Source organism: Meleagris gallopavo, chromosome 3, assembly GCF_905368555.1.
Source record: "Meleagris gallopavo chromosome 3, MGAL_WU_HG_1.1, whole genome shotgun sequence".
Lineage (NCBI taxonomy): Eukaryota > Metazoa > Chordata > Aves > Galliformes > Phasianidae > Meleagris > Meleagris gallopavo.
The window spans coordinates 22,750,618-22,767,170 of record NC_139406.1 but is presented as its reverse complement, the minus strand read 5'-3'; the positions used below and the strand labels follow the sequence as shown (position 1 = coordinate 22,767,170).

The 16,553-nt window shown below is 37.0% G+C and overlaps 1 protein-coding gene across 1 annotated transcript in view; it reads left to right on the top strand.

Annotated features, from left to right (window-relative positions):
* TRIO (trio Rho guanine nucleotide exchange factor) overlaps positions 1 to 16,553 on the top strand; it is a 225,100-nt gene that overhangs the window by 94,191 nt on the left and 114,356 nt on the right. The window contains exons 10-11 of the mRNA XM_085220442.1: positions 4,390 to 4,512; positions 9,581 to 9,772. Of these exons, the coding sequence (XP_085076568.1) occupies positions 4,390 to 4,512; positions 9,581 to 9,772 (315 nt within the window). The remainder of the gene's footprint in view (positions 1 to 4,389; positions 4,513 to 9,580; positions 9,773 to 16,553) is intronic.

The following is a 16,553-nucleotide window of genomic DNA, read 5'->3' as shown; positions in this document are numbered from 1 at the left end:
AGTTAACTACGTACACCAAGAATTGTCTCGTAATTTATTGGAGCAAACGGTATTGAAAGTATCCCTTGAAATAATAAAAATAGTAGGTAAAAATGTAAAAGTAGTAGGTAAGGTATAAATTACATCAGATCTGAAAGTGGGAATGATAAAACCTGTGAAGTCTTAAATTGAAGAGAGTTCTGAATTTCATCCTAGGTAGCAGATTCATGCCAGGAAGTCTAGTTTCTAGTTAATGTATATTAACTTCAAAAAATGAGGCATTTTCTTAATACAGAAAATTTTAAAAATATCAGATCACTGACTGCATTCAGTAATTCTAAATAACTGTTAAGTACAGAGCATGCTAATAAAAATATAATGTTATGCTTAAGAATTGACGTAAGCTTACCAAGAGCAAAATGCATATGAGCTTTTCACCTAAGAAGAGGAAATGAACTGGCTCTTACAATTCTGATAGGAAAAATAATAAAGCAGTCCTGCTATAAAATATGAAATTTTATACTACTAAGCCACAAAAAGTCAAAATTGAACATCAGCAATTTTAGTAGAACAATATTGCTGATGCTCATACAATGAAAGCTCTGGAGCCTGAAGAACTACATCAGTAGTTCGCAGATTAGAAATTAGTAAAACGTCCTTGTAGAAGTTGATATAAAACATCTGTTTATTAGGTGTCCACTAACCTTGGATGGCTTCTTTATTTGTTCTGGATAAGTTTGCTGCTTCTCCTTCCTTGATTTGCCTACCTCAAGGACTCCGAGTTTTTGTTGCAACAGTCACTGTTTTAGTTTTGACTAATGAAGGGTGGATCAAGAATGCTTTGCTCAGCATCAAAATACTACTTGTTTCACTGCCTAATTCTACCGTGCTCTTTTGAGGCAGTGCCAGAGTGAAATGCTTCTCTTGGAGAGAGAGTATTTCTACGTTTAACTGCTTGAAGATTAGAAATTCAAAGATTTCCACCCTTCTGAGCTTAATGTCTGGAAAGTAGCACCAAGTAAATCAGAAAAATGTAAGTGTTCATAGTAGCTAAAGGGAGTGGGGGGAATGGACTGGATAATAACGTAAGGGAAAAATGGTGAAAAGGAGCATGTTGAATCTGCAAAATATCAGCTGTCTATTGTTCATTTATATAAACAGCATACACAAAATTTTGTAGCCATGAACGATGATTCTATGAAGATGAAGCCATCTTTCCATAGTAATTATGTCTACAGTATATTCTGTATCAGTGTTTTAAGGATAAGCATTTTTTTAGATCCTATATTGGGCGTAAGAATGGTTCTGCTGAGACCGCAGTTACAGCTTAATTGCATCTTATTAAAGCAACTTGCTGTAGAGGAGAAAAATATTATTCACCCTTTTGATGAAATGAGTTGAGTCTCTGAAATTACTATGCATTAATGCACTATAAGAGTGAATTCCATGTACTTTCAGTGTTAGTATTAGACAGGTCCTTAGCGGGTTGGTATAATGTGTGTGATAACTCTTCAATAACTCTTCCAGGAGGAGGGGGGGAAATGCATTAGGATACAAATGGCTAATATCAATGTAAATTAGTCATGTTATCCTGTGGTTGAAGTAATATGTAAAAGTTCTTACTGATGTGCAAGTGAAAATTCTATCTTTGACTCTGCTTTTATGTGCTGTGAAATTTTCAAATAAAGGGTTACCTCTGTTTTGTTAAGTATTGGGGTAAGAAGGCTAAGCTTAATACGTGGTTTGGCTTAGAGACAGCAGTGCTTCTCGAGTTGACTGTTTCAAGACATGCTCTGTGTACTGGATTTCTATGACAACTTCTTGAGAAGTTTCTGAGCATTATATGACACAAAATTCCTTCTTGCTGTGCTGCTTTTAGCCTCTTACTCTGTTTTCTGGGACAGATTTTGCTGTTGATTTTGTTATCTTGTAGTTGCCAGCAGTCTCCAGAGTCTTCAGCTATTTTTATAGTGAGAAAAACAGAGTGGTCTACTGAAACTAGTTAAAAGCACTGATAGTACAAAATTTGCATGTAACTGAATCCAGATTTATCTCCTGGTTCTGTCTTCTCCCATCAATTGTTACCCTTGAAAGAAACAAATGAAAATGTATATTGACCTAAGAAGTAATAACCATTCATTTGGCAATACTTAACAGGAAAAACAAGCGTGTACATACCATGGAGATTTAGTGAAGTGCTGGTGATTGGAGATGGCAACATTATGTAGCATTATGGGATTGTGTATTGTTTAGAAGATGTCGTATGGAAGTGGATTTGCAAACCAAAAAAGATTCTAACAGTCAAGATAAATGAGAAAATCACACTGCATTATTTCATTTTGTGTACTAAAGGAGGCCTGGATATCTTGTATGGGAATAGTGTATGGGATTAGGGTCCCTTCCAACTCAGGATATTCTATGATTATGTATGTATCAAATACAGCCAGGATGCTGAAGGAATAGTTCTTAAGTCTGATTATATGCAGGCAAGAAAAATCATCATTGCATTAAATGTCAAATGCTTTCAGTATAGGACAAGTACAGTGGGAGGAAGAAGGGAGAGAAGAACTCCACCCAATTTCTTGTATTAGAGTCAAGGACACCAGCAGATATGGAGAGGGATAAGGTATGGGTTTCTAGCCAGGTCTGTTTCAAAATGAAGCAAAATACTACATTTTTAAATTTCTGTGGCTTCCTATTGGGCTGATTGGAAACTCCTGAGTTCAGCAAGAAGTGCAGAGTCTTGTACCTGGGGAGGAATGAGCCCAGACACCGGTATATGCTGGAGCCACCCAGCTTGGAAGCATGTTGTGTGAAAAGGACTTGAGTGTCCAGGTGGACACCAAGTTGACCATGAACCGACAATGGCATTGCCACAAAGAAAACTAATGGTATCTAGAACTGCTTTAGGCAAAGTATTGCACAGGTAGAGGGAGATGATCCTCTCTACTCAGCACTGAAGTCTCCAGATCTGTGCTCTCTATTACGAGAGAGACATGGACATAATGAAGTACAATCTATGGCCATGGAAATAGGGAAGAAACTGAAGCATCTCTCCTATGAAGAGAAGATGGTAGACCTGGTACCATAAGGCATGTAGAAGAGTAGATCTGGGGAGGATCTGATCTTTATGTAAAAGGTGAAGTGCAAAGAATATGGAGCCAAACTCTTCAGTGATGCCTAGTGGCACAAGGGGAAATCGGCACAAACTGGAACACAGGAGGTATTCAAAAGCTGCCTAGATATGGTCCTTGACAAGTAGTTCTGGGTGTCCCTGCTTGAGCGTGATTGGAGCAGATGGCCTTCTGAGGTCTTTGCCAACCTCAACTATTCTGAGATTCTATGATATATTAAAAAGAATGCTGGAAATAAATGTTAAGCAAAGCATTCCACACCTCTTCATAAATACTGTGTAAAAATGATAAGCTGACTTAGAAAAAAAAATACTCATGTGGAGTTGTTTTTAATTTGGAATAACATTCTTGAATCCTGGAGTATTGAACAAAAAATTAAATACTATATGCATGCTAGATAATGAAGGAATTAAAATACTGCTAAGATGTATTAGTTTGGAGAGAGACCAGATGGTTTTGTTTGTTCACTCATCAGAAAATTGGTATATGTGCAGTAATTCTTTGTGTTAACTGGCAGGAACTAATTGCATGTACAACTTACTATTTATAAATATATCAAGCCAGTCATTGTGATAGAAGCTTTAATATCCTTAAAATGTCTTTAGTTCCTCATATTTTCAGCTATAAAGTTTACGGTACACAATGATGTCTATTTGATGCTTTTGGAAGGTACATTTATGGAACTGGGGGACAATTCTTCATAGGTTCTGAATGCAGATGTCATTCTTCTCATAAGGATTTCAATTATATTGTGTTTTAAATATAATATTTTACTAACAAATCTTTCTTTTTGGCTTCACAACGTGAAGTAAGGGAAAATTCTCTTCCTCTAATATAAAACCTGACTGTTACTCAGAAGTGTTATTTGAGAATGTGCAAACATTTGTTTTTGTGACAGAAAAATGTGTGCTGAAGGCACAAATCACAGAGAGACCATCACCAGGGGTCCAGACACTTGAATCAAATTTGCTGTCATATTGATAAACGCGTAGAAATTATGCTGTCTTTGGTAGGCTTCAAAATAAATATATTTTTATTCATAGGATTTAGCTGGCTTGAATTAGTTATTGTTTTGATCTAAGTTCATTTTGTTGCTAATAAGAGGATGTAACTAACAGCCTTCAGTAGCAATAATGCATTTTAATCCATTAATACAGTAGCTTATATGCTTAGTTTCTTGGACAGTTGCCTTTTTATCACAAGAGTTGAATTCGTATTACAGCAAGGTGTTATTCAATGTACCCATTATCTCTTGTGTTTTTCTTTTGCACTGCAGGTGTTGGATTGGATTGAAAACCATGGAGAAGCCTTTCTTAGCAAACATACTGGAGTGGGAAAATCCCTGCATCGGGCTAGAGCATTACAGAAACGCCATGAAGACTTTGAAGAAGTTGCACAGGTGAAAAGCAGTCACATGCAGGACTGTGCATTTGACATGGAAATATATGAAAACTTTCTGCTTGAAAATGAAGGGCTAGGCATAGACAGCTCCACTAACAACAACCAGAAAAAAAAGTAAAAAAAGAAATCGCTTCTAATAATGGCGTATTTTGTGTGTCACAAGCATTTATTTATTTCTCTTCTGAGTTCATGATTCAAGTAAGAAAAAGACAAACTTTCCACAGTCTTAAAGAATGGGAGCATTGAAGCCCAACAGAGCTGCTTTTATTTATTTATCTATTTATTTGTTTTGCTTGTTTGAAAAAAAATGCTTTCAAAACAATTTTTAAAAAGAATTAAAGGCTCCTAAGAAACCAGATGAGCCAGCAAACTGGCTTTACGTTTTTCCTTTAAATGCAGATGAGTCTGTAAATGCCCTCTTGTTCTGAATCGCTCATACCAGTTCTTTTTTCCATAGGAAGGCTCTAATTTTTGCCTTAGATAGAAATGATGATTGAACTTCAAAACGCACTTTTGTGTAGCACTTTTAAAATGTCAAGCTGAATGAAATAGAGAGAATAAAGAACTCACAGAGAAGAACAAGAGGAAATTGGTTTGGATAGTAGCCTTGAAAAGAGACATGAGGTGAACAAAACCCATGAGAATTTGAAGACTTGAATTGTTCCCATTAGTAACATTCACTGTCCATTCAAAATTATTGCTTAATAATAATAAACATGCCTAATATTCATCAAGAAAGATTTCTTTAAGGTAGAATTTATATAATTCTTCACTTAAAACAGAGGGTAAATTACTAGAAAATTTGAAGTGACTTGCAGGAGCTTAGCAGTGTCTCCTGGTATAGAGGAAGCATCAGAGGCATGTGTATAATTTTCTTGTTAAACAGCTGATTAAACTCTGAATAAAATCATACTATAACCATGATCTTACAGCACTCCAATGTCTGAGAAACTCAAATAGCTTCAGAAATCTTCCTCAATATTAATTTCTTATAAACTTTTGCAAAATAATACACTTTGCTAGTTTTAGATATTCATATGCTGGATTTTCCATATGCAGATCTATTACTTCATTTCAAATAAAATCTGTAATGTTTTCCATGTGGATGTACTTAGTTTCCTGAGTCAGAGAAGCAAGAATTTATTTGTGTAAGACACTTAAGAAAACGTGAATGATCTCATACTTAATACTGTGTTATTTGAGCAAAGAAGAAAATGTTTGAGTTGACCAAAGGGTATGAAGTATGTAGATGTATTGGTGGGATATAAGCTGTTGTAAAAAAAAAATAACATTAATTTTCATTATATTTAAGCTAGAATGTTTTACAACAAATACTTTGTAAAAATTTTCTAAAGCTGAATGCTACTAGAATTTAAAATGATCTCTTGAGAGGATGAGTGGGTTTTCTATTTTTGGCAACGCTGAAAACTGGACTTGTCGAAGACCTTAAGTATGCTATGGGGAACTGTCCTCTCATGACAGAATAACGGACAAAATGATCTAATAAGTAATCATTTTCAATTTTTTTCATCTTTAACTTCTTGAATTTATAGTGACTGCCAAGAGAGGCACACCCTCTGAATTGTTTCTCTTTGCTCTAAAACTGGATATAAGCAAGCTGCAGAAGACATTCCTGTTGTTGGTATTTTAAGGAAGGTTATGTTCAAGTGTAAAAGAGCAAGCAATTTGAAATTTCTTTTCATAACTTTCAGATAATTTATTCTCTGTCTTCATTTCTAGTTGGCCCAAGTTTTGTGATTTTGGTTTTTTGTGTGTGTTTCTGTTCTTATTTCTTTTTTCTTTTAGCTTGTTTGTTTTGTTTTGTTTTAAATAGGACTCCTGATATCTGGAGTTTTCAGTCATCTCCAGTCAGAAGTTGAGAGGAAGTGGTGAACTGTCAGCAGCATAGCAACATTTCGTAAAATGCAGGGAGCCAATAGAAGTGTTAAAATGTTACTGATGGAAGCCTAACTCCAAAAGCTTCTATACTTGAACCAATTCTTATTTTCCTGTACCCAAGAATGGCTGTAAGACATCAAACTAAATGTTTGTGTCTCATGGCCATCACTATATACAGAAAAAAAAAAAAAAGAATGTTTGTATAAAAAAGTCACCTTTATCCTCCCAATTGTTTGGGTTTGTTTGATGTCTGAAGCTGCAAGATGCATCAGAGCCATTGTGTAGTCAGTGATGGATTTCTCTTGATTAGGCTAACTACTTTTTGAACCCATTTATATTTTTGGAATGTACACCAATTCCCATGCCAGTGAGTTCAGCAGTTTAATTGCTCCTTAGATGAAAAGGACTAATGTTTTTTTTGTTGTTGTTGTTGTTGTTTGTTTGTTTTTTTTCCAAATATGTTTTCTGATGCTTAAATCTGATATTATCAGCTGAATTTAATGAGTAATCAGTTTTAATTGTCTCTACCTTAGATCCTTTGTATACCTCTATTAATCTTTCTCTGTCCATATATGCATTCATCTCTCTTCCTCCCCTCTACAGTGCACTAAACTCTACTCATTCCTGTTGTATTTATTGTTGTTACCACTCATTTCTGCACTAATCTCTTAAATTTAAATTTGGACTTTTCTGTACTGTGTCACTTTCTATGCTTTCTAAAAATACAAGGCCTGTTTTTGCTGAAGAATATGCAGAGAAGGCTTCTCAAGAAGACTAGGAAAACAGTGGGATGCATTATTTGGGAAAGTGATGCTGTCTCCATTCTAGAAATTTTTCCATTATTTTGGAGCAGAATGCTTATTAAAGGCTTGAGTACAGTCAGTTATGCCTTGGGGCACAAATAGATGAACTAAAGGGCTTACTGGGCTGATTATTTTTCTCTGGCATTCAGGAATGGTATACTGTTGGAGAAATTCCGAGGAAGCGTTAATTGATTTCAAAACTCTATCTTGAAGTTGTCACCATGAAGCTCCTTTATCAGTTTAGGAAAGAGGCATAAGCAGGTTTGAGGGAAAACTCCTGCCCCTTTTGCCTAACCTTCCAGCTGGTGACTGCCCTTTGCTACCAACACTTCCAGAATTTTCTCATTGCTGGTTTTTCCTCCAAGCATTGGTTAGAAGTAGGCATAGAATTGGGAACAGTGGGAGTTAGTAGAGTTCCTGTATTTGCTATGATTTCCATAGTTACTAATCTGCCAAGATAAGTATTTGAGTTGTATTCTAGCTCTGCTTGGATGACAAATTTTAGTGATAAGGCATGTGTCTACTGCTGAGGTTTGAGACTTGCAGCCTGCTGTGAAGCACAATGTAGGTTGTGTTAAATTTGAAGCTCAGGTAGATCACCATCTAGTTCACAGAAAAAGAAGCTTGCTGTGCCTGGGCCTGTTATGCGGAAGGTACTTTTGGAATTCATAAACAGTGCTTCATATACGAGATAAAGTTTTCATTAAAATGAGAAGCTTTTGCTTCAGCCATCTGTAGCTGGGTGCGGTTCTCGGGGCTGATGAAGTATTTGTTGTTCGAGGAGCGCCTGGAGGATCTTCGGCTTTGCTCCTGAACACGTGTGATCAGTGACTGGGAAACACAAAACATGGAGCGCAGTTCAGAGTGTATTCTGGGCCAGTGAGCCTGAGCTGGAGATGTTCAGCACTGAGTAATGCTCTCTCCGCTGAAAAGGGCAGGTTTGTGTTCATCTCTGCTGGCTTTCCCGGGGAAACTGGGAGGAGTTCTCTGCCTCTAAATGCAATTAAAAAGCTGAAGGTTAAGCAAAGACTAAGATGCACTTAGTCAGAATCAAGAAGCAGCATGGACTAAATTCCTTACATAAATAATAAATGGAGAACCCCCTCAAGTGTATGAAAGCAGCACTGGGTGGGTAGCTGTCTTGGGCTTCCTTACACAAGTTCTCCCCAGAGGAGAACTTTGATTTCTTACCCATTTAGTTGAGCTTAAGGTCCAGATTTGGATTTAACTTTTCTGGGGTTTATGTTATTAATAAGAGGTATGACAATGGCAAAGAAAAGCACATTTTCATAGGTTTAATTTATCCTGGCATGCAGTGTTTTTACCTGACAACTGAGATAGGGAAAAGAGAAGAGTGCAGCTTACATTGTCAAGGAATTTTTTTCATAGTCTATGGTACAACCTTACCAGGAGACTTAACACAGTGACATCAGCAAAGCTTCTATACTGTAGATTTGAACTTGTTTTCACCAGAGTTTGAACCCTTCTGTGCTGTCACATTGAGAACCATTCTAGTGCATGAAAACCCAAAGTTAGACTCAGAAAAGAGGACAGTCAAATTATAGCACGTGTTTAGAATCAGTCCTGTTTTGAATTAATGAGAACTGTAAACATGCAAGGTGCAATTTCTAAGCTTTAACAGTTGTTAAACATCCTCCTCTTTTCTGGACCGTAATATGCTCAGCACATCAGATAGCAAATGTCTTGCATTCTGTTTTCTGCTGCGATCAGCTTTTTTTATTCCTGTGATATACTGGGACAATATTCCACTTCCTTACTCAGCCACAGCCTATTTCTAAATCTTACTTCATTGCTGCTTTCACAAATGGTGATCCTCTTGACACATGAATTTTGGATATCTCTTTTCTGAAAGGGAATCTGTATTAAATGAGAGATTTTCTGTGGCTTTCTGTGACTTTATGCATTCTGCTTGGATGTATCAACTTGATGCTAGGTGTCTCTATCAGCATCTAGGACTTTCTCAACACTGATGGTGCATGTTTGGAAAGGCCATGACTGTTGTGTTTCTTCCAGACAGGCCAGTTCACAAGTTATTAGACATTTATTCTAGCTGTGAATATAGAATAATAATTCTGAAGAATAGACTTCCATGTTCTGGATGAAGGAGATATTTAAGTAGACGTAAAAAGGAACTAAGAAATGAATTTATTAACAGTTAAATGAGAAAGTACCTAGAAATACATGTTCAGTAAGATTACATTCTGCTACTTTTAAAAAGAATAAGAAAAATACATTCAAGAGCCTTCTTAACCTTTTGATTTTTCACTCATGAAATGGCTTTTAAAACATAACAGCTGAGTTTTCTTTCATTTAATCCTGTGAAACTAACTTATTTATCTGCAGAACACATATACCAACGCAGATAAACTTCTAGAAGCAGCCGAACAGCTTGCTCAGACCGGAGAGTGTGATCCAGAGGAAATATATCAAGCTGCCCATCAGCTCGAAGACAGGATACAGGATTTTGTCAGACGCGTGGAGCAGCGCAAGATCCTGCTGGACATGTCCGTTTCCTTTCACACACATGTCAAGGAGGTAAAGCCACTGATAAGTCATGTCATGACTTTAAGCCTTAAAACCATTACTGTCCAATGTTACCTTCATTGTTAAAACTTTGGCATGCAGAGTAATGACCCTCTGTTGTACAATGAGTTGTGTAATTTGTTGTAGACTGGGGACCAGGAGCAGGGCTGTTGGAGGTTTTGTAGATGTATTTCTATATTATTTTTCTTACAAGGACTTTTTTAATAGTGGTTTTTTTGTTTTGTTTTGTTTTGTTTTCCCCACGAGCAGTTTCTGCCTTCTTGTGCAAATACACTTGCTTATTCCATCATGGAGTAGGGGAAATGGTTAGAATAGGGAACTGATACAACTGAATGACAACGCTGCAGAGTCAGAGGTGCTGTGCACTTTTGTTTTTCATGCAGCAACTGAATTGTCAGACGCTTGGTTAGACTGACACAGTTCAGAAGACTGCTGTGTGTGGATAAAGCATCGGACTACTTAAGTCAACCCCACTGTTTAGAGAGATTTTTTCCGTTTTAAACATTGCATTTTACACAAGAGAACTTGACAGTTCTTCAAAACCTAAAGAGTATATCTGATATTCACCATGGTTTGCCTCATGTTTTAGCCTCCTTTAGAAGTTGTATTTCCTTTGATGCTAGATACTATGTAATGAGTCGGTATGTTAGCATGCAGCATCTGACCTGTTATTTAAAAACAAACAAACAAAAAACCCCACAACCCATTACTTCTAGTAATTGGTGTAAATGTTATTGTAGTTCAACAGTGAGCTGGACTGGGGAGCTTATATATGGGGGGGTGGGGAAATAGGCTAAGATGCTTCATTTTCAGCCAAATCTGTTTTGCTCATCTGAATCAGGACGCAGATCATATGTATTTACAGTCTCATGGGAAAGATTAGAATAAGTTAGAGCAAAAATAAAGATTTCGGTAGGAGATTTTGATTATAGACTGTGACAAATCTTGACAATTGTAGATTATTTACTTTCCATTTCGGTCTTATGTTAAATCCTTTTACTGATCAGATTAGGTGAAAATTTTGAAAGACTTTTGGAGCACAGCATATCAGAGCATATGTCTTTACCCCCTTCATCCTAAATAGAGAAGTAGTCTGTTTAGTGAGGAAGTATATTGTCCTAAAGCAGTTTCTTCAGCAAAATCTTTTGGAGGATCAGGGTGAGAATTTTTTATACGTGAATCATCTACTTTGCAATTGAAACAAATGCATAAAGCAGTTGGTCTTTGAAGCAGGTTGGGATTTAATTCCTTGTTAGCTCTAGACATGAGGACGTAGCTCCCCCATCAGTTTTCTGTTAGGTGCCAGAGCTCTCCCAGCTCTCTGCATGTTTAAACAAAGGATAAATTCTGTATCTTGAACTATTCTTACAGGTGAACGTTTTGGCTTCATTTTTCTCAAGCACTTGGTGCTGCTCCATTACCTGTTGTAAAGCAGAGGAGCAGTCAGCTGCTGAGACATGCTCACCATTTCTGTAGATGCTTTCATTACTTGTTTTTCTAAGCATTAGGGTGAACAGCTGGAATGCTATTTTAATAGACACCGTTGATTGTAGTGATGAAGGACAGAGACCATAAAAGGAGTTGCAAGGAAGGGCCCTTTTTTTTTTTTTTTTAAAAAAAAAAAAAAGATTGTTCTGTGAGTCAGTGTTGAGTAACTCTGGGTGGCTATCCAGATGTGCTGGAATGTTGCCACTATTTCCCTAGATAATAATATTTTATTGGAAAAAGATCATCTGTATCTTGATTTATTTCTTTTGTAGAATGGATATTACTGTGACCCTGTAAGTGCACACAGCTGTTGCTATAGCAGCCTCTTTTCAGCCTGGAATATGAGGAAAGGCATTATAGCTGATGTCTAAATATTGGGTTTGTTTTGGTGGCTTTTTTTTTTTTTTTTTTTTTTGGTCATGTTGCTGACTACTATACTTAATGAAGCAGGAAAAATTAAAAACAGCATTTAGTTATGTAAGCAAGACTATCTTGTTATATTTATTTGCATTCTACTTAAAAATACAGATGAAAGAGTAAGGCAGGTGGTTCATATTTAGTAGGCCAGTCATTTGCTTAAGGTGCGAAGAAACAAAGTTCAGAGATGCCCTGTGCCTTCTGTATTCTGTTTTGTTTTCAAGAGCATGTTGTTTGTTACCAAACGTGTGTGGAGTGCTGAGAAGGCATCATAAAGCAGATGGAAGATAAAAATGGCCTAAACCTGAAAGTTATCCGTGCTTTGTTGGCAGAAGAATTACATTTCTCTTGCAGGGTATGGGAAATTGCGGCATAAATTAGTGCATACCTGCAGGAATGTATGCTGTATGATTAAGAAATTAATGTGTGTGTTTAACTGGTGAAGGGAGGTATTCAAGTAGTAGGATGATACGCTATTTGTTGAACTGAAGAGAAATGATCCAGTTGCTTTAAAAAAAAAAAAAAAGTGGTGTCTTGTGAGTGTTGTCTTTGTGTTTATCTGAACTGAGAAATGGACATGAAGAAAAAAAACCCTTCTTCTGTGTGACTACTTGAAAAGAGATGCAAAAAAAGGAAGCTGGCTGTCAGGGTCTTGGGCTATTATGAAGCTTTGAAGTCTGGCACTGAAAGACATCCAGTCTCTTGATTGTTGACGTAGGATGTTTTGTTGTATTTTATTCTTTTCACTGGAAATACTTTACACTGAATGTATGTTCTTCATCTGTATTAGGGAATACCAATATTCCTTTCCTCCTGTAGCTTTGTGTAACTTTGACACTTTATGTAGAATTTGACTGCAACTTTCCACTGCTACTGTGTCCACTCAGTTTTTTTACTCTGTTCACATTCATTAAATCAGTTTCTGCTTACCACAGCAGTGGCAAGATCTGTTTGACACATTCCAGAAATAACAGACTTTTGCTCTACCTTTGCCCAGAACAGCTGTATAGTGCGTATGCAGCAGCCTGTCATGATGCACTTTGGAAATGCTGGCTTTCTGTGGCCAGGTTATTACAAGGTGGTAGAACTTCCTGTGTCTTAGAAACATCATAAAGCAGCATACAAGTTCTCAGATTCTTCATGAACCATCCTCAATAGACCATATTTCTCACTGAGATTGAAAAAGGGTGGATGCAGGGAAGCCTGAAGTAGTGTTAGGTAATGTAATTGCCATTACTCATTTTGCTTATTGGTGATCCAAGCAAATCTGTTGTTTCCTATTACATAAATTCTGATTTTAGTTTTGTACATTTGTGAATGTTGATATTTTAGTTCTCAGTCTTTTGCAAAACATTTCAGCAAGTGAAGTGATGTAGTTCAGGTGTATTTAAGGTGTGGGGGATCATAAATATTCCTGTAAGAGTCATTGTATTGTACATACTGTGTTCAGGCTGATTCCTAGCTTGGGGATGAATAAAATGCAACTGATCACCCAGTGCTGTTGACAAGCTCAAATGAGATGTTGTGCAAGAAAAATCATATAGGTGAAAAATACATTTCCTAAGTAAATAATTATCATAAAAGCTTGTCTGCAAATCATAGAAGCAAAAGCTACAGTAATCTTTGTTTTGAAGTCTGCCATCAAGTAGAGATGAACAGAATTTTGGTGTGAATTCAAATTCTTACATTCTTTCTCACTCTCTCTCAGCTCCCACAACATTTATGAGTGAGAAGACTGAAATCATGGCCAAACCAGGTGTTTGTAGTAGTGCCAAAGTAGTGCAACAGATATTTTCCTAACTGGAGTGAAGTGTGGGAATATAGACCAGGACTGAATGTTCATAGAAGAGAATGGTCTGTTGGCTTTTTGTGTATATTCTGACTAGTTGATTGTAAAATATCTCAGAGCACTTTCTGTGTGTACACAATATGGTTAAGGGTGTTACTAGAATACATCTCTTTCATTTTACTCAAACTAAATTTTGCAGTGAATATACTGAGGCTGAAACGAAGACAAGGGAAGCGGAATTGGCAGAGATTTCAAATACAGAAACCCACAGTTCCTGAACAAAACTAATGAAACAGAAGCCTGTGCAAGCTGCCGAAGAAAGGTGCCAGTGCATGGGAAGGATGAGGAGGCCTTGCTCTGGCTGTAACACAGCTGGTTCACTCACATCTAACTGTGGAGTGCATTTGATTCAGAAAAGCTTGTTGATATGGTCTTGCTTTGTCTCCTGACTCAGTGCCAGAAATATGCCCTCACTGCATTATCCAGTATAGATAAGCACAGCTTTTCATTAATTTTATCCCAGGGTGAACCTTGAGGTGACAGATCTGCTGTTCTGGTTGCCAGCTGCTCCTGAGTATTTGATTCTGCTGAGCTGGTGATCTGTGGCTTAAATTTGGATGTCATAATAAAGCTGCTGTCTTCTGTGCCGAGAACTGGAGCATGCCCTTTCCAGGCAGCAGATCAGCTTTTTAGCTGATCTGGTGATGTCTATGAATTGAAGTCTCTGCTCGCTACATTGATATGCTAGTATTTCTGAATTTAAGAGTTGGGGGAGAAGTGCTTCTCACTCTTAAGAGAAGCATTCAGCAGCAGTACATTGACGTGTGTTGTTTTTCTGACTTGGTAGGACTGTGTTCCAGTTAACCAGCACAAACTTCCTCTCCTGAGTTTGTCAACACTGGTTGCTACTTTGGGTTGAAATGGACCAAGTTGATGGATTGCAGTCCAGGTGTTACTGAAATAACACTAAATGCTTTGAAAATGCGAAGCAGAAATAGACTTCTAAAGCTGTGATGTGGGCATCTTTTTTTTCTTCTTTAGATAAGGAATGGGGCAAGTGGTGACAGGATTCTGATAGTCAATGTAATTTAAGGAATACAATGTAATTTAAGGAAACTTGATGTTGCTTCAAGGATGAACTTAATCTGAATGGGAAATTAATTGTAATTGTAGAATAGATTGGAACTTTAAAATATAATTAAAACTAATTTTCAAATATATGAATACACTTAATATTTTAAATGTCTCTTAAAGTTCATGGAAGATCAACTCCTGAGGTTTTAACATCTCAACTTATTTATTCTTAAGAAGATGCAGTTTTTGTCCAATGCATGTACTGAAAGCCAAAGCATACAGATCTCAAAACCCTTCTATGCCCCAACATGCATATTAATTATATTTGGCCGTGTATGGGTAACAGCTGCTTAAAGAAGTCCGTCTGAGGTGATGTACAGACTGCAACACTGTTCTGGGGGGCATGGGCAAAATGAGGAACTGAGTTTTGAAATGCAGAAACTGTGGCCTTTACTTTGTCTTAGCCTACTATAATAGTCAAAAGCTATCGTCAGATGAAAAATAAAGAAAAATTATCTTATGTAAAAACAAAAATGAGAGAGACTTCATAAAACAACTCTGAACTCGGAAGATATTCACTTATGAATAATTGTTCTCTGATTATATTCCGCAAAATATTGTATGGCTTATTTAGCACCAGTCCTTCAGGAGATTGCAGGGATGGGATTTAAAGAGATGGAGGCCCGTGATGGAAATGCTGAAACTTCCAGGATGTTGCAGACAATTAAAGTAATACGATCTCAGTGACTAATGGCATGCTCCCAAGAACTTAGGAAAGAGGTAGCACAGGATGCAGGCTCATTCAAGCAGATGTTTCTTAGTCTGTGCTATGTATAGATCAAGAAAAAAAAAGTGCTGGGTGAAACATTTGCTTGTCAGGGATTCAGAATTTGATTTCCCTCTCCAATTTTAATTCTGATAAGATGTGAAGGGCAGATAAAGAGAGCAGAAGAACCTCATTCTATGGCTGGATTTAGTTATTTATGTAGTTTTCTCTCTGTACATTAAAGCTGTTTTGCCACTGGATAAAGTTTTTGCAAAGGACTTAGTGGTTTGGGGATCTTTCTGCTTTTTTTTAGTTTTATTTTTATAGTAAACAGAAAAGCGTGAGCAGAGATTGCTCAAAAATTCACACTGAGAGAAAGTCAGTGGTTTTTTTAATGATGAGGGATTTTTCTTCTATCAGATTATTGTTGCTTTCACTATTGGATGGAATAATTCATTACCTCAGAAAATCACTGCAGTATAAAATCTGTAGTTCTGTTCTGCTAAACATGCATGGCTAAGCTCCAGTCTCTGTTCTTCTCCCAGTAAACTGTTTGGCTTCTTTTGGGTTTACTGTGCAAGCTCATTCTGGCTCCACCCTTAGGTTTGTATCTGAAAACAAGGTAGTTTATGTAATTTGCAGTATTCCCAGTGCTCATTTTGGTTTTAAAGCTGTATACAAGCCAGCTGACTTGCCACCCATTGTGAACTAAAGTCATCTTAATAAATGGCAGGAATTTATATCCAGCTTTGATAACCTGACAGTTGTGTTCATTTGTGGTGGCTTTATTCTAACTTTTGTGGATGAACTGCATCAGATCAAGATTATTTTCAAGGGAAACTATTTGTCAGAAACTTGCTTATTGGAAAAGTGTTAAAAGCTTACCTGGTAATGTATTAGAAAGAATAATTTTTGCAGTAAAATTGTCACAAGACTGTTCAGTTCAGAAAACCGTTCACTTCAGAAATGGCTTAAATTGTTCCTCTTTCAACAGTATATGAATCACAGCTAGACAAGTAATGCATGCTAATTACTGCCACACTCTTTCTGCGCATTTATAAATTGCCTTTTCTGCACAAGCAACGGGTGATCTGGCTAATTAAATAGGCAAACGCAGTGTATTTCTGAGCTCCTTGGCTCTGTGGGGCCAGGATGCCATGTTTACAGTTGTGCTGTGCAGCTTCTGCACTGAGAAACTGTTTCTCTGTTCCTGGTAACAGGCACCAAGCCAGCCAGCA